Consider the following 23,242-nt stretch of genomic DNA (forward strand, 5'->3'; position numbering starts at 1 on the left):
TGGAGGTCAGATAACAGTACACCGCTACCCAGATATAACGCGGTCTTGGGGAGCCAAAAATCCCTACCGCGTTATAAGTGAAACGCCTTTATATCGGGGTAGTGGTGGCAGGGCTGCAATGGTGATTTAAAGAGCTCCGGGCTTCAGCTGCTGTGGGGAGCCTGGACCCTTTAAATCACCAGCCCAGCCCCGCTGCTGGAGCCCCGAGGTAGCGGCGGCAGGGCTCCAGCGGTGATTTAAAGGGCCCTGGGCTCCCCGCAGCAGCTGGAGTCCTGGACTCTTTAAAGCACCACTGGAGCCGTGCTGCTACTGCGCTATATGTGAACTAGGTATATTGGTGGCTGTGGCTTCATAGTTTTGGAAACCATTCTTCCAAGTGGCTCATATTTTCGTGTAGTTGTTCAGTTTGCATTAAGTCTACCAGTCATTTGGGGCCAATCTGCAGTGCCTGTTGCGGGTGACTCTCACTCTTCATTAAGTCTTTTGCTGCCTAAGAAAAGAATGCAGGATTTTGCCCTCAATTAATTAGGAATTTCTGCATTATCAGGTATCTACTCACATGTAGATGGTGGAAATAGAATAATAGAGTTCACTTATACTTTAAGCAAGGCATATTTTAAAAATTATTTAATGGAAACCTACAGTGAAAATATAATACAGAAAAGTCAATAAGGTATACTAGGGTTTGGCTTTTACACTGCACTAGCTTCTAAAACTACACTAACATTAGCATTTAGGTGGTTGCTTTGTGCACACAGACATTACCATTTCATATCACCCTTAGCAACAAGCCTTTCTAACATGCTGTTGTATTTTATTCTAGAGCTGGGAAAGGATAATGTTACTAGGGAGGCAAGAAAAAGAAAAGCAGCAAAAGCTTCTTTTGGCTGACCAGTCAACTGAATATTGACCAACTGTCTTCATGAGAAAGAAATAGATGGTGGTGAATAAGCTAGAGTCTAGTTTTCCAAGAAGCTCAATGATTTTCCCAAATCAATACAGCTCATCAGGCTTCAGAACAAAGGCTGCAGGGGATGTGACAGTGATGGAAGTGGCTGTGTGTTCTTTTGTGAATTAAAGCATGCGGGCCCATGGGGAAACGGGCTTTCTTCAGTTATGGTTTTCAATGCTTGTTCTGTACGCTTTGGGAGAAATCTTTAGGTTTTTGTGCAGTTTTTTACATGGGATAAAAAGGTTGTCTTCTTGATGGCCAGAAACAATTGCTACAAGAAATAATCTTTGTTGTGTAAATGTTGCAACTAGCCAAATGAATAACAAATCATTTCAAGTCAAGATGCTTGTTGTTTCAAGTAACTTGTGGTGATGACTTCACAGTTAAGGGAGAAATAAAGGCACAGTATTTGGATTAAACACCTGGCAAATGTAAACTGACATTATTCAAAACCTACTGGAAATCACATGAATGAATTGAGTCTGGTACCTTGTTGACGAGGCTATAAATTAACGTGAATAGAATAATGCCAACCTACCCTAGCCATCGACAAGGCAACACTATCTAAACCAGAAATGTTTGTTTAGTCCTTCTTCAGACCTTTAATCTTTAAGATCACTGTGCTTTCATAAAGTAGTACATTAGCACTAGAGTGATGTATTTCAAAGGTTTATGACTACAGCAGCAGCACACGAAGGCATAAAGTGTTTCATTACAGTTCTCTTTGTTAATGCTGCCCTATCTCCTCTGCTCCATTGCTGTACATTTGTTCAGATAAATCCCAATGTTCAGGGTGACTAATCACAGATCTGTGTTCCAGATGGTTTGATTACATGTTGTGAGTAAAGTGACTCTTCAAACATTGAACCCAGCAGTAGGGCTCTCTGGGGAAAAACTAAATAAATAAAAATCCCCCATCTTGCATTTTCTGTCACCTGACAATCATTACAGTTCCAAACTTGTTGAACTTGGTTTCTGCAATATATGTACCTGTTGTAGCTGGTGAGATTCTTAAGTGGTGTTACATTTATTACGTGATAAAACTAGCGAAAAATATAGTGTTTCTGGATCACTATAAGACAAATTCACTTTTCAGTGTAGATTTATAAACATTTCCTGTGACTTTTAGGCTATTGAAAAAATACTTGGAAGTCATGGAACAGGAAAAAAAGTGTACAATTAGCTTTGAAAGTATAATATGAAAATGTTTAAGGGTTTTTGTTTTTGTTGTACATGGATGGATAGATGGAGGGTTATATGATGGATGATGCTGTAGTATAAAATTTTTAATGCCAGTCTGGGTTGACTGTTTATGGAGCACAGGAGTTATATTGGTCCTCCAAAATGAGTGAAAATAAAATGTTCAGACCATATATGAGTCTTAGTGTCCTAAATTATGGCTTTTCCTTCTCCTTTCCTTCCCATACTTTTTGACACTTGAAATACTTTAGTTACTGTGGACAATTATGTCAAATAGGTATGAGCGGAACTTACTTGATGGTCACAAGTGTAGAATAAAGCTAGTTTAATCCTTGGGCAGCAATTTATTTGATGGCTGATAGCCCAAATTATGGCAAACTATCTTAGGTGTATCTGTGTTATGTATATTCATCAGAGAGGGTGATCCATCTGAATTGGATTTGTGTACAAATTTACAAATTCACTGATAGTGAAGATATTCAGAATTGATTTTTGTATGATTGTGTGTGCGCATCAAGTGACAATGTGGCTATATGCCATTTGGAAGTCCAGCGATTGGTCTCTCGACATTCAAGAGGTGCTAAATCAGAAAAGCTTTGGTATAAAAAAAAGTCTCTCCAATTTGACTTTGTTTGGGACACAATGACAACAAAAGAAGTGCAGTACTTACTGTCTGGGAGTTTTTCTCTGCGGCTTCGAGTGAGCAATAACTGTCTGAAAGTGGAAAAGTCTCCATGGTGCACCAGCATGCCAAGGAAATTAGGCATGACTATCATTCAAATAAATATTTTAAACAAGCAGAACTCCACTTAACCCATATTTAGGCATTTGATTGAAAAAAATGGTTCTCACCTTTGGAAAATCATCTGGAAGATATTCAGAAGATCTTTGTGTAAACCTCATGACTTCATTTTGCTGACCAAATTCTCTGCTGCATTAAATGGAAACAGTACTAATGGAATCAATGCTGCATCCATTCACACCAGCAGAGAATTTGGCCCTATAATCTAGCCCTTGAGTTATTTAGGAAGATAGGTTAGAGTTGATCTCATAAGTAAATTCGCATTTCTCTGGTAGGTGCTGTGATCTATATCCCCGGTGAGCATTTATTGCTCTCCTATTATAATTGATTTAGTGGCTACTTGTGCAGAGCTTTGAAAGTATGACCTATTTTATAAAGTTGTGATTTTCAATAATTGAGACCTAAAGTTAGGCTCCTAAATTGTTAACTCTGAACCTAAATAAGTGACTTCATTTTCAAAGTTTTGAGCACTGTCATCAACAAATCTTGGCTTACGTTTATTATGATTTATTAACAGAACTATGAAAGCAAATAATGTATTATCATAACCTTACATATATTGTCTAGTCCAGGGGTCAGCAACCTTTCAGAAGTGGTGTGCTGAGTCTTCGTTTATTCACTCTAATTTAAGGTTTCGCGTGGCAGTAACACATTTTAACATTTTTAGAAGGTCTCTTTTCTATAATATATAACTAAACTATTGTTGTATGTAAAGTAAATAAGGTTTTTTAATATGTTTAAGAAGCTTCATTTAAAATTAAATTAAAATGCAGAGCCCCCCAGACCAGTGGCCAGGGCCCGGGCAGTGTAAGTGCCACTGAAAATCAGCTTGCTTGCCGCCATCGGCACCCGTGCCATAGGTTGCCTACCCTGGTCTAGTCCTTTCCGCTGCAGGGCTGTTGGGGTGACTGCAAGGGTTTCTGAAGCTACTCAGAAAGTAGGCTTGAGGTGGCCCCATTCCTAATCTACAGTCTGGGGGAGAAGAATTACTCCTTCCTTCCTGCCACCATTACCTTGGCGATTCTCAGTGCCCAGTTGAGATCCTTGTGTTTAACAGTGTAGACAGTATTTATGCTTTCTCTCTTTTTACTAATGTTATAACCGGTCTCCTAAATTGTATACAGTGTAGATAACACTAAGAGAATTTAGTGTTATATGTATTGTAATGCTTAGCATATATAGCACTGCTATGATATTTACTTTTACTGATTTTTGTTTTTAAATCACTGCTGAAATAATATAGACTTTTTCCCCACCAAAATTGTGTTACATACCTTATTATCTAGATTTATATTCAGTAGCCAATGAATTTCAGGCCTGCTATTTGGTATCCAATGAGTGAAAAGAAGGAAGGAAAAGAGAGGTGGGTTCACCACATCATGAAAACATACAAAATACTTCTTCCTTATACTTGCTGATGAAGTGACTGTATTTTAAATTTTCACTTTTCATGTCATACAATAACAAAACTCCAGTACATGCTTACAGTTTCTACCCTTCATATGCACTAAATTGACTAATACTATCCCAAAATATTGTTGGGAAGACCTTGTTGTGTTGTTGGGGATATTTATGGATATTTTGTTTTCACAGCTGGTTTAGCTTTATTTTTGCCATAATTATCACTTCCTACAATGTGGCTGTGAAGCTGAAGAGCAGTGAAAAGCCCTCAGAATGATGCAACAAATTTGAAATAAAAATAAATGTCTCTCATATAAGATCTTGTGCCACTGCTAAAGGCCTGATCCAGAGCCCCCTGAAATCAATGAAAAGGATTCCATAGACTTCATTGGTCTTTGGGAGAACACCTAACTATTCTTTGCCATCTCTTACGCTTACATTAAGGCCTATTTGTAAGAACTTGACTGAGCTATTGACTAACCGGTCAATGGATGTTGGCGCAAAAAAAATATTGACCAGCTTAGGTAACATGATCCTATCTCATTCTATTGGATTGTTTTTGAGAATCTAAAGGTGTAATACACTTTCTTTCTTGGAGAACTGGTTACTTGTGTCCACTTTGCAATAAAAAACGAAATCTACAGCAGCAGGAGTGTCAGTGTCTGAAATATTGAAAAAGACTGTTTCTTACAATTGGCTGTTTTGATTTTTGTGTGCTTGACACTGCTTGGTGTCCAGCATATATTGCTTGTTACAGAAGTATCCTAATTGTGAATGTCCTTGTTACCTTGAATTAGAATAATACATCCAAATTGTAAAGAGAATGTATGCTCCTATTTAGGGGTTATGTTGTTTGCTATTACATACATACCTTATAAACTGTGCTCAAACCCTAATACATGGAATTAGTAGTCCATCTACACTAGGTTGGAAGGGGTATTTTTATTTAACCTAATCACATTTTTATTTTTTATTTTTTTTGGTACGACTGCATCAAAAATGTGCTAGGCACTTTACAACTAAGTACTTTTAAAGCACAAGTTCCCTGAAGAGAGAATTATCTATTTATAATCTAAATGTTTTCTGAGATAAAATTGCACTATAAATGTCTGAGTTTTTTTCCCTCCTTGAATAGAACACTAATTTTCCCTTGATATTTTTGAGCAGTTTTGTCCTTCCCGTGGAAGGAATAACAATGTGCAGATAGCATGGTACCCCTGGTTTCCTCAAAATATTTTCCTGTTGTGTCTCCTGTTGAAATAATGCTAAAGAAATGGGCTGAAGAGGAATAGTATAATGAATATAAAAAATAATCCTCCTTCTTTGAGTGATTGCATGTCCATTCCACTGAAGGTGTGTGCGCACCTGCCTTGTGCACATTTATCAGACTTTTTCCCCTAAGCAGTACCTGACGGGGCAGTATGAGTGCCCAGGTATGAAGAGCCATGCCTCATTTCCTACCTATTGCCAGTGATGATTGTTGGAGCACTGATCTTTGTGTCTGTAAAGCTTCCCTCTAGTAGTGTTTATAGTATATAGTCTAGTGTAGTGTGTTTTGTCTATATTTAGAGATAAAAAGAAGCTTATAGTAGTAATTTTCTAAAGTGGGGTTCCTGGTTGGATACCGGGCTCTGTACCAGACTAATGCCTTATTCTCCTAGCTTCAAGGCCTGTCAGTCATGTAATAAATTTATTCCAGTGAGCGACCCACACTCTAGCTGCCTTGAGTGTCTGTGAGAGGCATATGTAGAGTGACCAGACAGCAAGTGTGAAAAATCGAGACTCGGGGGCGGGGGGGGGGGGAATAGAAGCCTATATTAAAAAAAAAAAGACCCAAAAATCGGGACTCTCCTATAAAATCGGGACATCTGGTCACCCTAGGCACATGTGAGTGACATATCACATTTTTAGGGGGTTCAAACCCCAATAAAAAAAGGACAGGGCTGCCAGACTCAAGTACTTGCTATTGAAGTCTGCACTTCACCTGACGCCAGAACTTTCCTGCTCAGAACGGGTACTGAGAACAGCTGAATCAGTTAGGAAAACTCCCCCTTTTCTGAGTCCACAGGCAGATCCTTGTTGCCGGTACCTAAGAAAAGACATATAAATCTCCCAAAGGCTCTGTACCGCAGCCTTCAAACTCTACAGTGAAGGCACTAAGCGGAGGCAAGGACTCAGAGGTGCGCTCAAAGAAGAGTCACCCCCTGACACAGTCCATAAGCCAGGAGGGATTGCTGAATCTGGAGCATCATAATTGTCCATTGAGATCAATCCCGAAAGGACTGGCATTACTTTCAGAACTGCAGACTCAGGAGCCCTTTCCGGTGCCATCTACACCTAAGACTTTTGTGGTAGCTAGAGAGTTGAGTAACCCATCAATGCCAGCTTCCCCTGCTGTTCAGGAATCTCTCTCGTTACTGGGATTGGAAGCCTATGCTTCTGCAGTCCCAGCTCCAGCCCCAGAGCACTGTTCAGTACCAGTGGCTTCTACAGTAGTAGCTCTCTACGTAGGATTCCATTTAGAGGGAAGCCAGCAATGATTTTGTTGGTACCCCCATCTCCAGACTCAGAGCTGGTCTCCCCGGTACTGATGGGGTCAGCTCCACTGAGATCTGAAAAAGCGGACTCCTTATCAGACTGTAAGGTCAGGTCATATGAGTCTCGACCTGAGCATACCCAGCAGCCCCAGTAGGGTGCCTGCCCATTGTGGTACCAGCCTTGGCACTGTATAAGCCAAGGGCTTACACGTAGCTGGGTCCTGCTTCTGTATCAATGGCTCTTTTGGTCCCCTTTGGGCTTCCCTCCACATTCTAGAGTAGAGATGGGCAAACTTTTTGACCTGAGGGCCACATCAGGGTTCTGAAACTGTGTGGAGGGCTGGTGTAATGTATTAAATTGCTCCCTGTAGGAATGTGCTACTTACTTACGGCTGCCACTCCTAGTGCTCTGAGTGGCATTGTAAGGGGGTGGGGAGCGGGAGTGGTTTGGATAAGGAGCAGGGGGTTTCAGGGAGGCAGTTGGGACAGGGAACAGGGCATTTGGATAGGCATGGGAATCCCGGGGGGGGGCCTGTCGGGGGCAGGGGTGTGGATAGGGGTCAGGGCAGTCAGGGGACAGGGAGCAGGGGGGTTGGATAGGGAATGGGGTCCTGGGAGGACGGTTAGGAGTGGGGGGTCCCAGGAGAAGGCAGTTAGGACAAGGAGCCAGGGGGGTTGGATGGTTCAGGGATTCTGAGGGGGGCAGTTGGGGCGGGAAGTGGGAGGAGGCAGATAAGGGGAGGGGGCCTGGCTTTTTGGAGAGGCACAGCCTTCCCACCCGGGTGTAGTGTATTAAATTGATCCCCATAGGAATGTACTACTTACGGCTGCCAGTCCTTGTGCTCCATAAGTAGCACATTCCGATGGGGAGCAATTTAATATACCACTTCTGGCAACTCTCGCAGCCCTGCTGCCCAGCAAGAGCTCACAACCCTTCTGCGCAGAGCACTGGTGGCACAGCAACCTGAGGCTGAAGGGGAAAGGGGATAGCAGGGGAGGGGCCAGGGGTAGCCTCCCCGGCCTAGGTGCTCCAGGGCCAGGCAAGACAGTTCTGTGGGCCAGATGTGGCCGTGGGCCATAGTTTGCCCACCTCTGTTCTAGACTCTCTCTGCTCCCTTTCCATCCTTCAATACTGGCTAGATGCAGGGATCATCTGCAGCAAGGTCACCATCTTCCTTCCCCCAGGACTGGTGTCGGACAGTGGGAACCGTGTGCTCGGGACGCTCTTGTGGAGGAACTGAAGTAGGGACCTCTTCAACAACCCTTAACCTCTTCTTCTTCATGGCCTGATGAGGTGGTAGTAACTGAGTCTGCTTTTCCTCCACTTAATGATTTCAGAGCTCATCAAGACTTGTTGAGGAGGTGGCTGCTGCTCTGTATTTCCACCCATATGAGGTGCAGCAAAGGTCATTCAGGCCCATGGACATTTTAGCCTCTGCAGGACTGTTTAGGGTAGCCTTCCCTATTTATGAGGCTAAGCTGGAACCTGTCAAGGTTTTATGGCGAACCCCATCTTCCCTGCCTCCCACTGCTAAAAGGATAGAAAAGGGATTTGAGCACTGCGTCTATAACCAATGTCATCCAGGGTCCCTGGTAGTTGCTGCTGCTAACAGAAAGAGAAGTAGAGATACCAAGCCTCTACCCTGAAAAGAAAAGAAAAGAAGCAAAAAAGCTAGACCTTGATTGCCTCAGGATCTCTGTCTCCATTATAAATGTCAAGGAAGCACTGAACCATCTGTTTAGCTTGGGTGAAGTTCCTTCTGCATATCAAGGGGCAAAATTTGTTGGTATTCATAGACAATGGCAGCAATGGTCTGTGTAAACAAACAAGGGAGACCCATTTGATAAAGTGGAAAGCTTTACTTCAGAGGAATTTTATAGTTGAAGATCATGAACCCAGAGGCTCTGCTGGGTCTCTACGATTTCAGCTTGTGAGATAGTATCGTGAAGTTCAAAGACAAGGCCCCGATGAGGTAAAGCAGGAGTTCAGTGCTATGGGGGAGATGGGGGAAATTAATTTCCAAAACATCATTGCAAGCAAGCCTGGATGCAGCGGACTCTGTGGCTTGAGCTATGGCTTTCTCCATCATTACGTGATGTTAATCTTGGCTGTAGTCATCAGGTCTTCCCCCACAGGAGCAACAAACCATCCAAACCCTCCCATTTGAAGGTCTCTCTCTCTCTCTCTTTTCCAATAAGACCAATGAGAGGCTTCATAGTCTTAAGGATTCCAGGGAGACCCTTAAGTCTCTGGAGATCTATACACCAGCGACAAAAAGAAAGCTGTTCCTCCCACAGCAGTCTCAATGGTTTCAGTCCTTCATTCCTCATTCCCAAGACCTGTTCAAAAAAAGGAGCAGAAGTTACAAGAGGCATCCTCCTCCTTCCTCCTCTTCTACAGCTACCAGTTCTTCTAGGCAAGCTGGGTCCTCTCTAAATAAGCATTTTGACCTGTTGATTGAGAGCAGTTTACCACTCACCAGAGAACCATCTCTTATCACCCCAATTTTTGCCAATTATGTATCCCACTTCCTAAGTGTTCTGACCCGCATTGCCACGGGTCATTAAGTCTTAAGCAGGGTGGAACTGGAATACACCCTTCTGTCCCCCCTTTCTACCTTCTTCCCTGTCTTCAGGGATCACTCTCATGAAAGCATCCTACATCAGGAAGTCCAGTCTCGCCTCCTCATGGGGGCCATACAAGAAGCTCCCATTTCATTCAGTAGAAGGGATTTTATTCCTATTACTTCTGAATTCTGAAGGCAAAGCATCTGTGGCGGGGGGAGAAGGGAGGAGCGCTCTGAGACCTATTTTAGATCTAAGGCAGCTAAACAAGGAAAACAAAAGGTTGTATGATTACTCCAGTGCAGAGGTCAGCAGCCTTTCAGAAGTGGTGTGCTGAGTCTTCATTTATTCACTCTCTAATTTAAGTTTTTGTGTGCCAGTAATACATTTTAACATTTTTGAAGGTCTTTTTCTATAGGTCTATAATATATAACTAAACTATTGTTGTATGTAAAGTAAATAAGATTTTTAAAATGTTTAAGAAACTTCATTTAAAATTAAATTAAAATGCAGAGCCCCGCCGGACTGGTTGCCAGGACCTAGGCAGTGTGGCCACTGAAAATCAGCTCGCGTGCTGCCTTTGGCACACATGTCTATTACCCTTTCCTTAGATCCTGGGGACTGGTACATTGCTCTTAACTTAAAGGAATGCTTCTCTCACATGGAGATTGACAGAAAGTTTCTCAGATTTGTGATCAACAGATTCCACAACCAATCTACAATATTGCCTTTCGGCGGGAAGCGGCGGCCAACACATCCGTCGGCCGACGCCGCTTCCCACAGCCCCCATTGGCCTGGAACAGCAAACTACGGCCAATGGGAGCTGCGATTGGCCAAACCTGTGTACACTGCAGGTAATCAAACCGTCCTGGCCCGCCAGCAGATTTCCCTGATGGCCCGCATGCCAAAGGTTGCCAATTTCTGCCCTAGCCTATTCACAAAATGCGTGGCTGTAGTAGTGGCATTCCTGCAAAAGTTGCATGTCCATGTGTTCCCCTACTTGGATGACTGGCTACTAAGAGGCTGCGCCAGGTCTCTTGTACTCTTCAACCCTAGCCACTATTCAGTCCACTTTTGACACTCTCTGGGGGGCTCCTAATCAATACAAAGAAATCTATCCTCATGCCTTTCAAAGAACAGAATTTATTAGGGCAGCTCTGGACTCTACAAAGGCTGGGGCTTTCTGCCAGAACAGAGATTCCAAACAATGCAGGTCACTGCTGTAGAGCTAGAAGTGCACCCTGTCACTGTAGTTTTGGAATTGTCTCAAAATTCTAGGACACATGGTAGCGGCATGCACTTGTGTGGTGTAGCATGCTACGCTACAACCCAGAGAAGGACATGGTTGGCTGGCCTTGGTGTAGTCGCAGGCCCATCATCATATGGATATGGTGGTTCAAGTACCTGCGTGAGTCTTATCCTCCCAGGACTGGTGGTTAGAACCTGCACATTTTGTGAGGGAGATACCTTTCACCCTCAAGAACAGTCACTCATTCTAGTCACAGATGCATCAGATCTAGGTTGAGGGCTCCCTTCAGACTCATGGCCTTTGGTTGCCTCAGGATCTGTGTCTCCATATGAATATCAGAGGTTACTGGCCATGTAATGCTTCTGAAACCTGGCAAGAAGATCCCTTCCCCTTCAGTCCCCAGTGAATTCCCTTTGGGCCATCTGTTTAACTTGTGTGGAGTTCTTTCCGCATATCAAGGGGCAAAATTTGTAGACAACCTAGACCACCTGATCAGGTCATTCACAGGTCACCACAAGTGGTCTCTTCATCCAGATGTGTTCACATCCATTTTCCAGTGGTGAGGAACTTCCCAAGTGGACCTGTTTGCAACAATAGCAAACAAAAATGTTATTTTTTGTTCGCAAGGGGATCACAGCCCAGGTTCACTGACAGATGCTTTCCTCCTACCCTGGTCAAAAGGTCTGCTGTATGCTTTCTCTCCAGTTCCACTGCTTCCCAAAGTTATGTCTAAAGTCAAGAAATATTCTGTTTACCTTATTCTAATAGTCCCAGCATGGCCCCATCAGCATTAGTTTTCAACTCCACTAGCCCCATCCACCAGAGCTCCACAGCTGTCTCCTTCATGCCAAATTCAGGACCACCTCCTGACAGTGTGGAAGTTTCATGGCTGACAACCTCAGAATGAGATTTTCTTTAAGGGGATGCAGAAAGTTCTTCTAAATAATAGGACGCTTTCAGGCGGGTCTACGTATCTTGCTAAATGGAAGAGATTGTCCATTTGTTCCTTTTTAAGAGACATCCCCTCAGCTCAGGCTCCAGTTTGCTATATCTTGGACCAATTTTTGTTTCTGAAACAAGGGTTAGCATTTAGCCACCAAATGGACTCTAATGGAACTAACTCAACCTTCTCCCCTCCTGCGTATAACTGATCAATTTTTTCAACCCCCCGCTCCCCATGTCCCTCAGATTTCTAAAACGTTTGCTCAGATTATACCCTCCACAGTGGAGTTTAAATTTAGTTCTATGAAGGTTGATGGGTTCACCCTTTGAGTCACTAGTGACTTGTTCTCTGTTGCACCTGTCTATGAAGGTGGCTTTCTTGGTTGCTGTAACCTTAGTTAGGAGAATACAGGAGCATCCCTATACAATTTTCTTTAGGGACACCATTTTCCTTCGACCTCACCCAAAATTAAATGATTTCCAATTTTCACATTAATCAAGCAGTTTATTTACTGACTTTCTTTCCAAAGCTTCATTTGAATAAAGAAAAGTTCCATGCTTTATATGTTAGAAGAACCTTGGTTTTTTCACTTGGATCGGACTAGGCCTTTTAAGTCTTTGTCTCAGATGTTTGTTGCTGTTTCAGAAGAGTAAAGGGCCATGCAGTATCCACTCTAGGATCTCTTCCTGGATTTCCAGCTATATGCATGTAAGATACTGATTACCCTGAGGTGCAATATCAGCCAAACTGGTGGCTCGCTCAGTCAGGTCACAGGCAACTTCCATAGCCTTTCTGTCTGGTGTACCCATCCTGGACATTTGAGTGGTAACCTAGTCATTAGTCCATACATTTACCTTTCACTATGACATCTCACATTAATCTAGAGATGATGCCAGATTTGGACAGGTGGTGCTGCAATCCCTGTTCAAATAGACTTCACACCCATCTCCAGTTCGAACTGCTTGTGAGTCATCTACAGTGGAGTGAACATGTGCTTATAACTCAAAGAACTATAAACAGTTACCTACCTTTCTGTAACTGGTTCTTAAAAGATGCGTTGCACGTGTCCATTCCACAACCTGTCCTCCTTCCCCTCTCTATTGGAGTCTTTCTGGTAGGAAGGAAATGAGTAGGTTCAGGGGCAGCAGGGCCCTTTATATCTGCTTGCAATGGTGCAAGGCACCAGACGGCACTCGTGCTGTCTCGACAGTTACTGCTAGGGGATAAATTTCCGACAACTGTGCACGAGGTATGCACATATTGACAGTGAAATGGACATGTGCAACACATCTTGAAGAACAACAATGATGGAAAGATAGGTAACCATTTTTTTCAGCTGTTTCCTATACCTTGGCACACACCTAAGGTGAGATATTGTGCCACACCTCTAAGAGTTTGTCTTCACTAACTTTCCATCCACAATTCCCAGACAGACCAAACCCTTTCTCTGATAATACCTAGCGGAAGCATTCACAGAGTGGCATAATTTGTAGTAGTGCTATGGCTCATGAGATGTGCACACAGACATTTTTTTCATCTCGGTCAGTTGAGTTTCTTCTGAACAGGAAGAAGCATCTGTCAGGATGTGAAGAACCACACAAGAGTCTGTAACCACTAAAGCACATGGGCTCTCAGCATACGGGGGAGTTTTGTGGGTGAGGTAAAGGAAGAGCCAGTGGATCTGCGGGTACACTCCATGTGGATTCAGATGCAGCAAGATTAGAGGTTACTGGCCATGTAATGCTTCTGAAACCTGGCAAGAAGATCCCTTTCCCCTCAGTCCCCAGTGAATTCCCAGTTATGTAGCTCTGTTACTTGAGTTGTGTGCCAGGATAAAGATTTGGACTAAAGTAGCCAATTATACTACATCTTAGCTAGATTCAACAAGTCTTTTTTTCCTAGCTATCCAGTGTTTTGATCACATCCATTTTCATCTTCCAGAGCTTTGCTGCAGTGGGCCTTCCAGTTGTATGTCTCCTTATGAGGCATTCCTAAAATCCCATGTTGCTTCTGTTCACTCAAACCATGTCTGTTATAATTTTAGTTGATTAAAAGTGCTTCCTTCACTGCACATTCTTAGAGGACTTCCCTGTGGCTAAAAAGATTCTGTATTCTGTACATGAAGGAATGAGAATTCATCCTCTTCCATACCTTTCTTAAAGAGCGAAGGCTTCTTTTCTACAGATGTGTCTCTGAGGTGACCTAGATCATTCTGTTTTATTCTGGGCATGTTGTTACCAAAAAGATATTGGCAAATTAAAAGGAAGTTTAAACCCAATTCCAGCAAAAAAAAAACATAAGCACATCGTTAAGTTAAGCATGTGAGCAGTCCCATTGAAGTGGGACTATACACATGCTTAAAGTTAAGGATTGATGCCTTAGAAATGACCAACAAAAATGAGTAGGATGTTAGTAGAACTGATTTATAAGGAAGGAACGTACTCCTATTTGCTTGACACATGATTATTTTAAATATACAGTATTGACTTTCTTATACTGGAAGGTCATTTGAATGTCTTCTAAGAATTATTGAATTACTTATTGATTTCAATTATTCTGTGCTTGCGCCTTCTTCTGATGCCTGTCTCTGTGCTTTTTCTTTTTTTTTTTTAAATGTAACATACATATATTCTATATACACAATAAAAAAACTACATATATTTAACATTATTAAGTACAGTGAAATATGATGGTATACAAGTATATAAACACCAAAGAGGGAGAAAAGCAACAAAGAATTCTGTGGCAGATGAAAGACTAACAGATTGCCACAAGACTCTTTGTTGCTTTTTACAGATTCAGACTAACACGGCTACCCCTCTGATAAAAGAGGAGGAAGAATCATTTAGAATGATCCATGTGGTTTTACCAAGAAGTAACAAAATTAATTTAACTAAGTTTAAATTTTAGACAGAATATGAGGAAAATACAGAAGAGTTCTAATGCTTTGGCATAATCTCCTAAGAGAAGACGTAGACGCCCAGTTGCCTTGTACATTTAGAACAAGACTGGACAACATACTGAAAATGTACTTTAGGGAACAATTCTGTAGTAGCAGAGAGAGATGGGCTAGATAGCATAATAGAATTTTAAAGATTGGAAAGATCTATGATTTCCACTCACAGTTATGGTCATTAGAACAAAATTAGATGGAAAGCATTAACTTTACCACTGAAATAGTATTTTAATGTATCCCCAGGTTCAGAAATTTAGAGTTGACATTTAGTTTGGAGCTTCTAGTTTGCAGAAACCAAATTTCCAGTGAAAATCATTAATTTTCATCATGTGTCTTCACTGGCACTTTCTTCCTTCTTTTAAGTTTTTGCCCATTCACTTGAGTAGGTCCAGGGATCACAAAACATGAAGTGATTTCAGCACTTGAGTAAAATGCTATACCATTTATTTTCCCAAAGCCAAAACTTGCCATTCTCATTTGGCTCTAGTGGCATATGTGATCTGAATGCACACTTCCCTATATGAGAGCAATCCACACAGGGATTTATATGCAAGCAACTCTGGATATGTTTGTTCTGTTTTTACACACACAGTTATAAATAGATATTTTTATAGAGGAATATCAATCTGCAACTATAAAGCTCCCCTGCAGAGGACCATTGTAGATGGATGAGATTTCTCAAAGGGTAGAACTACTCTCTCCTCCTCCTCCTTCCTGAAGATGAAACTACCTCATTTATTTGTTTTTATCAGTCACAGTATAATACTGTTCTGGTTTTATTGACCACTCAGCTAAAGCTACTATAAATGATAACAGATTGAAATGGTTTACTATTTGGAGGTATCAGCTTCATTTAGGCCATTATTTATAAAATCTTACCCTGCCTTAAACAGCGCCACAGATGATTAATGGTTAATGACTTCTTTTTAAAATAAACCTTTTCTTAATCCTGTTTTCCTGTGAGCAAATTCAGTTCTTACAGTTTTGAATAGGTTTGAATGCTATCTTAAACAGTTTAATGACATGAGTCTCAGTGTATAAACACAACGCAGTTTAGCAGACAGTAACCTTTCATCACATTGACAAGCCTAGTTAGTGCAAACAGACCAGTGTTTGATTTACAGAGTCAAGAAACTTTAGGCAAGCCTCTCTCATTGTTGGGATTATTCCTGCCCGATAAAAGAGTTTCTGCATATACAGTCGCTCTCACTCACTCAGGGCTTGGCTACACTGGAGAGTTGCAGCACTGGTGATGGCTTTACAGCGCTGCAACTCACTCACCGTCCACGCTTGCAAGGCACATACAGCCCTGTATCTCCCTGGCTACAGCGCTGGTTGTACTCCACCTCGGCCTGGGGAATAACGACTGCAGCGCTGGTGATGCAGCACTGCTCCGCCAGTGTGGCCACCAAAAGCGGTGTTGTTGGCCTCCAGAGGTATTCGGAGGTATCCCAGAATGTCTGTTCAGCCACTTTGCTCATCAGTTCGAACTCTACTGCCCTGGCCTCAGGTGACCCGCCCTTTAAATGCCCAGGGAATTTTAAAAATCCCCTTCCTGTTTGCTCAGCCAGGTGTGGAGTGCAGTCAGTGAATCTTTCCAGGTGACCATGGCTCCACAGGCCAAACGAGCCCCAGCATGGAGCAATGGTGAGTTGCTGGACCTCATCAGTGTTTGGGGGGAGGAAGCTCTGCAGTCAGTGTGGCCACACTCCAGCACTTTCCCTACACAGCTGTACGAAGACAGCTGTAACTCCCAGCGCTGCACACCTGCAAGTGTAGCCAAACCCTCAAGTCACCCTCTCACTTACTTACTGCTCCGTTCTGTGGTGTTGCATCATTTTTCCCCTTTGAAGCTCATTTATCATACCATTTTTGTGGTCTGTGCTGCAGTGCTCAGCCCAGCCAATCAGATAATAATGTTCGCAACAGGAGTTGGCCAATCGAAAGCCTGCTTTTGCTGGAAACGTGAAACCCTTAGGGGAATGCAATAACAAAAGCCTTTCACTGCAGACAAATGTTAAGTGTCTGTGCAGACTTTTCCTGGTTTTAATTTTATTACTCTAAGAATGAAGGGCTTGTTGTTTCTTTCATGTTTCCTTTCAAGCAATTTTAATTATACATTTGTGCTACATCAGAGACTTGCAAACACAGTGATTCAGCCTGTTGCATCTAAAGCTAAAATGCAGTAACCTTCTGGCAATACAACTATATTCCAGTGCTGTAAATATAGCTGACATGCTGAAGAATTTTAAGCAGCTGGAAATGTATCTGACACCACACATGATGCCCTAGAGAGCAAATGATGAGAAAAACATCACTTCCCCACCCCCAATAGCTTTGTCAGGTGTCTGTTTCTTTTTTATTTTAAGGGGGTCGGGATAAAATATATGTCCCCAGCTATTCCATTTTGTTAGTATCAAAGCATAGATGACGATAAAAAAAAATTGTTTAACTGATTGTCTAAATAGGAATTTTAGCCTGATCTTTTATATCCCGGGAACCTGTTTTTAACCTTGGTTGAAGAGTGATTTATTTTTTGTCTTTAGACCATGTTACCACAATATATGGTATTCTACTGTCAAGTTATAATAAAAGCAACTTAAAACCATATGGGGAACAATTTTCAAATCTGCTATTGAGAATTTTCAAGGAAATCCCTTTTTCCCTAGTACTTTAGCTAACAGCACTTCAAATACTTTCCTGCTGTTAAAAGGGCCCTAAGGAAATAAGCTGGGGGTTACATGTTTACTTTACATTGGTGCTGCAGAGTGAGATAGTTTTAGTGTAAAATTAGAAATCACTCTGGTAACACAAAGCAAGCAGACAGGCTGGAAACATATTTGGCACAGTGCCATTATTATTTCCATTGTAGGAAAGCTAGAGCTAGCTAGAACAAGGAGAGTGTAGAGAAATACAAACCATAAGATTCGTGTGTGTAGTTTTAGTTAAATATTTAGTTCTTTAGAATGAATTTTTGTGAAACTGCTAACATTTTGCACCATGCTGCTTCCTCTGCCTAGGTGAAATTCATCTTTTCATCATGCATTCTAAAGAGAAATGATAACTGATTCAGAATATTACCTTATGTTTATCTACAGTATCTAATGAATTAAAGGGGTAGTTATGTCTACTAGTTTACAACATGATTATAAATTGTCTCTCTGTGAAAGTGTTTGAGAGAAATCTGAATGGGTTTGAATGATACCCTCCATTACATTTTTTTTAAAAGAAGCCCCTACACTGCATATTTAATACATTGATTTTTCACATAAAACAAAAATTTAAGCCTGCAGTTATTGTGTAGATTTATTTAAATTTTAACAGAAGTATTTTTAAAGCAAAGCTTTAAATGATGAAGACATTAACATTGAAATAGCACATTTATTTTAATAATAATAATAATAATCATTATTATTTGTCTTCCCTATCTAACAAAATGTGTGTGGTGATTTGGATATTGGTAATTTCAAATAAATAATATCACTACTATAGTATTGTTTTAAACAAAGCGCATTCTTCTGAGTCACTTACTGATTTGGCACTGGTAACGTGCTCAGTTTATGCTGGCTGCCTGCCAAATGAAAGCAATTATGTGCAGTAATAGCAAAATTAAGAGGTGAATGTTGTCGTTTTACAGCAGGACATGGCAAAAACCATTTCCTTCTGTAAGCTGTATCTTGATCACACATGCACGCACACACTCTTTCCTGTGGGTTTTAACTGAGGTCACTGAAACCAGAAAAGAGGAAGAGTGTAGACCACAGCTTTTGAAAGCAAATAAGAATGGGATTCTGTTCGTTGTTGGGTTTTTTATTTTATTTTATTTTATTTTAAAGTTGTTGTAACTGTGATAATATTTTGTTTCTCTTCCTCCTACAGGTGTCCTAGTGGTAAACGTTACATGGCGGAACAAGACTTATGTTGGGACCCTGCTGGATTGTACAAAGCATGATTGGGCCCCTCCCAGGTAGGCAGTCATTCTGGGACTGTTTTTTCTCTACTCTTGCCCCTCCCCCCCAAAAAAAATCTTCGGCAAGAAACTGTACAGAGATTAATAAAGAACAACTGTATATAATTGAAACCATTCAGAAGAGGAATGAGTAATTCTTTCTTACACACTGCAAGATGCAGATGTTGAGCTGGCAATTTGTATTTTCTAATTGTTATGTTACTGAAAAAATATCTCTGGAATTAAATTGAAATTGAGTTTATTTTAAAATATTTTCTTGGATACTAAAAATACTTTTTTTCTCTTTGTGCGTAATATTCCTGAAGCAAATGTTTTTTTCTTTCATGATGTACCTATTTGAAAGAGAGCACCCTTCCTCTAATAGCATTGCAGATTCTGTTACATGAAGCTGTGTCATTCTGATGGTTGAAATAGCTGATGGTTCTTGGTGGTGATGTTTTAGTCTCTGTTCTGACATCTGTTCTTCCTAACTTAGGTTTTGTGAATCTCCAACGAGTGACCTGGAAATGCGAGGCGGTCGGGGGAGAGGAAAGCGAGCAAGGTCTGCTGCAGCTGCACCTGGAAATGATGTTAGCTTTACAGAGTCAAGAGGACTGCAGAACAAGAACAGGGGTGGTGCCAATGGGAAGGGGAGGCGAGGCAGCCTTAATTCAAGTGGACGCAGGACACCCCCAAATTGTGCAGTGGAGGATGTCAAAGCCAGCCCTTCATCCACAAATAAGAGGAAAAATAAACCTCCAATGGAGCTAGACTTGAACTCCAGTTCAGAGGACAATAAATCTGGAAAGCGCATTCGCACCAATTCTAGAAGCACTCCAACTACCCCACAGGGGAAACTTGAGACTACTTTTTTGGACCAAGGGTGCTCTTCTCCAGTATTGATTGATTGCCCTCACCCCAACTGCAACAAAAAGTACAAGCACATCAATGGACTGCGTTACCACCAGGCTCATGCACATTTAGATCCAGAAAACAAACTGGAGTTTGAGCCTGACAGTGAAGATAAAATTTCAGACTGTGAGGAAGCATTAAGTAATGTGGCACTTGAATGCAGTGAGCCAAGCACAAGTATATCAAGTTTTGATCAGCTAAAAGCACCAACATCTCCCTGCCCTCTTAATACCCCTGGGACACCCAAAGGGAAAAGAGAGTTGACCAGTAATGGCCCAACTTCAATCATCAGTTCTAAAACTGGCAAGAATTCTGGTAAAAAGAAGGGCCCAAACAGTGAATTGAACAGCCTTCCTGTAATTTCTAATATGGCAGCCACGCTGGACAATTGCTCAGTAGCAGATGGCAGTTTGGCCTCTGAAATGCCCAAACTGGAAGCTGAAGGATTAGTAGACAAGAAAAATGTGGGAGATAAAGACAAGGGCAAAAAGGCCAATACCTGCAAAGTGGATAAAAATCTGTCAAAACTTAAAACAGCCAGGCCCATTGCCCCAGCTCCAGCTCCTACTCCTCCCCAATTAATAGCTATACCCACTACAGCCTTTACAACCACCACTACAGGGACAATACCAGGATTGCCCTCACTCACAACCACTGTTGTTCAGGCTACACCAAAGAGCCCTCCATTAAAACCTATTCAACCAAAGCCCACAATTATGGGAGAGCCAAGCACTGTAAACCCAGCTCTCACATCACTCAAAGACAAAAAGAAAAAGGAGAAGCGAAAGTTGAAGGACAAAGAAAGCAAAGAGACTGGAAGTCCTAAAATGGATTCTAAGCTGGGAAAGCTAGAGGATTCAAAAGGGTCTGGGAAAGATTTATCTGGGCATTTTTTAAAGGACCATCTCAACAAGAATGAAGTGTTAGCTAATGGACTGTCAGAGTCTCAAGAGAGCAGGATGGCAAGTATTAAAGCTGAAGCGGATAAGGTTTACACTTTCACAGACAATGCACCCAGCCCTTCTATAGGGAGTGCCTCCAGAATGGAATGCAGCACTTTGGTGAATGGACAATCTTCTTTGGCGCCACTGCATGTGTTGACACAAAATGGTGCAGATAGTACAGCTGCTAAAACCAACAGCCCAGCTTACTCTGATATTTCTGATGCTGCGGATGATGGTGGTTCTGACAGCCGGTCAGAGGACATGAGGTCAAAGGCCAGCTCTCCTTCAGATATTATTTCCAATAAGGAAAGTGTTGTAAAAGGCCATTCTTCAATCACAGCACAATCATCACAAGTGAAAGAGTCCCATTCTCCCTATTACCATGGCTATGATCCTTATTATTCTCCAAGTTACATGCACTCTGGACAGGTCAGCACCCCTGCAGCTGGGAACAGCTGTACCTCACAGGGACTGAAGATCAAAAAGGAGGCCGAGGAAGAGACTGAAAAGAAAGACAGGACAGAGCCATCAGATTCCAAGAAAAATGATACTAATTCCACTAATTTACAGCCTCAGCATCAGTCAGTAATAACTCAGAGACATCCTGCACTTGCCCAGTCACTTTATTATGGACAATATGCCTATGGGCTTTACATGGACCAAAAGTCCTTAATGGCCTCTAACCCTGCCTATAGGCAGCAGTATGAAAAATATTATGAGGACCAGAGACTGGCAGAGCAGAAAATGGCACAAACTGGGAGAGACTGTGAAAGGAAGAGCGAACCTTCACTGAAGGAACTAGGAAAGGATGACAACAAGCAGAAAAATATCCCCTCTGCTACTATCTCAAAGGCTCCTTCAGTTCCAGAGACAAGCAAAAGTAACACTAAAATAGGGTCATCAGTCCCCAGTAAAGCTGAAGAGACAAGCAAATCACAGATTCTTTCAAATCACCAGCAGCAGCTTCAGTCTGATAGCTTCAAAGCCAAACAAATGGAAAACCATCAGCTTATAAAGGAGGCTGTGGAAATGAAATCTGTTATGGACTCAATGAAACAGACAGGAGTAGATCCTACCACAAGATTTAAACAGGTGAGGCCATTGGAACTTGAACATGGATAATCTTGAATTATTTTTAAGGTTTTACTGATACGATTTTGTTGTATTTTTCTATCTTTCCTAATGGGGCAAACTCTGCCACCCTTTTTTTCATTGAGTTTGTACCTTATTCCTTGTGTAGATCTATTGCTTTCAGTGGGGCTTTTGAGAGAGGGAAACCGAGCATGAGTAGAGGTGACAGAATCCAGGTTTAAGAAATTAATTAGAAAAATTTTAATCTTAATTAAACAGAATTCATGTTTTCATATAGAACCAAGTAAAATTAAAACTCTTAAATGTAAATTTCAGTCATTCTGCTTAGTGCAGCAGAGTGAAATTTTAAGAAATAAGCACTTTTCACTATGAATGAAGTACAAAGTAGATTTGAAAAATGGCTTGGGTTTTTTGTTTTTGTTGTTTTTTGTTTTTTAATGGCAGCTGACATTTACTAAAGAAGGGCGAGCAGATTCTTTGTTGCTCGACTCTTTATCCTAATCCAGCGTGACCTTTTCAAAATCGTTAAGGGGACATCCTTCTCTATCTGTCCTCAGTAAGCTCCTAACCTCTGTGGGTCCACACAATGGGTAAAAGCCTGGCCCCACTGAAGTCAATGATAGTTTTACCACTCTGACTCCTCCTGGCCTTCCCACATCTTAGACAGCCTTCCAATCCAAACCCCTGCCAAGACATGTTACTCTTTCTTTGCTGTGACCCAGTGCTCCCACACTGAATATCCTTATGCTCTGGCACAGGGGTAGGCAACCTATGGCACGTGTGCCGAAGGCGGCACGCGAGCTGATTTTCAGTGGAACTCACACTGCCCGGCTCCTGGCTACCAGTCCGGGGGGAGCTCTGCATTTTAATTTAATTTTAAAGGAAGCTTCTTAAACATTTAAAAAAACTTATTTACTTTACATACAACAATAGTTTAGTTATATATTTTAGACTTATAGAAAGAGACCTTCTAAAAATGTTAAAATGTATTACTGGCACTCGAAACCTTAAATTAAAGTGAATAAATGAAGACTCGGCACACCACTTCTGAAAGGCTGCTGACCCCTGCTGTGGCATTTGGCACATCCCAGAATTCATCTTTTATAAGCCATCTTTCAAAGTAAGGCTGAGGGTCATGGAACTAGATTGAAAGTGGGATAGTTCTGGTCTGGATAGGAGAAGATTTCTATGGACCATGATGAGTATCCAAACCAAAACTAATCCAGTTTACCTATTACTATTTCTTATGCTGTGAACATTGACCATTAAAGTAAAATAACAGTAATTAGCCCTTGTATATCTCATAAAAAATAATATTCTTTTGTTATTCAGTAAAGATGTGCTGTTTTAGGTAACCCTGTAAAGAAACCACATACTCACTCTTTAACATGTTTATAAACTGTCAGACATATTCTACACACATTTCTCAAACCCTGACCTCAATCCTGCGAACAGTGATTTTATAACTTTACCCATGTGAACAGTCCCACTGAGTTCAGAGGGACATAGAGTTACTCAAGTGTACAAATGTTGGCAGGATCAAGGCCAAGGTAAGCACCTTTCCAGCAAAATCCATTTTTCAGGTTCATCATTCCAGGTTATCAAAGTCCTTTGACATAGCATTAGCAATGTTGTAGTTCGCAGATGGGAAAAACTCTCTATGGCCATTAATCAAAATACATATATAGTATAATCACACAATTTTAACACCTAATATGTATGTAATTCATGATTGAACTA

General features: G+C 41.5%; 1 protein-coding gene and 1 long non-coding RNA gene across 3 annotated transcripts in view; one reads left to right on the forward strand and one right to left on the reverse strand.

Annotated features, from left to right (window-relative positions):
• The window catches only part of ZNF608 (zinc finger protein 608), a 107,560-nt gene that overhangs the window by 80,527 nt on the left and 3,791 nt on the right, over nt 1–23,242 (forward strand). Inside the window, 2 exon segments of the mRNA XM_030567469.1 lie at nt 18,485–18,572; nt 19,051–21,502. Coding sequence (XP_030423329.1) covers nt 18,485–18,572; nt 19,051–21,502 — 2,540 coding nt within the window.
• LOC115653800 lies at nt 8,733–16,468 on the reverse strand. Of its 2 annotated transcripts, none has more exons than XR_004001009.1 (3): nt 16,418–16,468; nt 11,195–11,287; nt 8,733–9,232 (listed from the first exon to the last, which is right to left on the reverse strand). It is a non-coding gene; the product is annotated as an uncharacterized LOC115653800 (long non-coding RNA). The 2 variants fall into 2 exon arrangements; XR_004001008.1 differs by having other exon boundaries at nt 16,414–16,468.

This window comes from Gopherus evgoodei, chromosome 6 (genome assembly GCF_007399415.2).
Source record: "Gopherus evgoodei ecotype Sinaloan lineage chromosome 6, rGopEvg1_v1.p, whole genome shotgun sequence".
NCBI classification, from domain to species: Eukaryota; Metazoa; Chordata; order Testudines; family Testudinidae; genus Gopherus; species Gopherus evgoodei.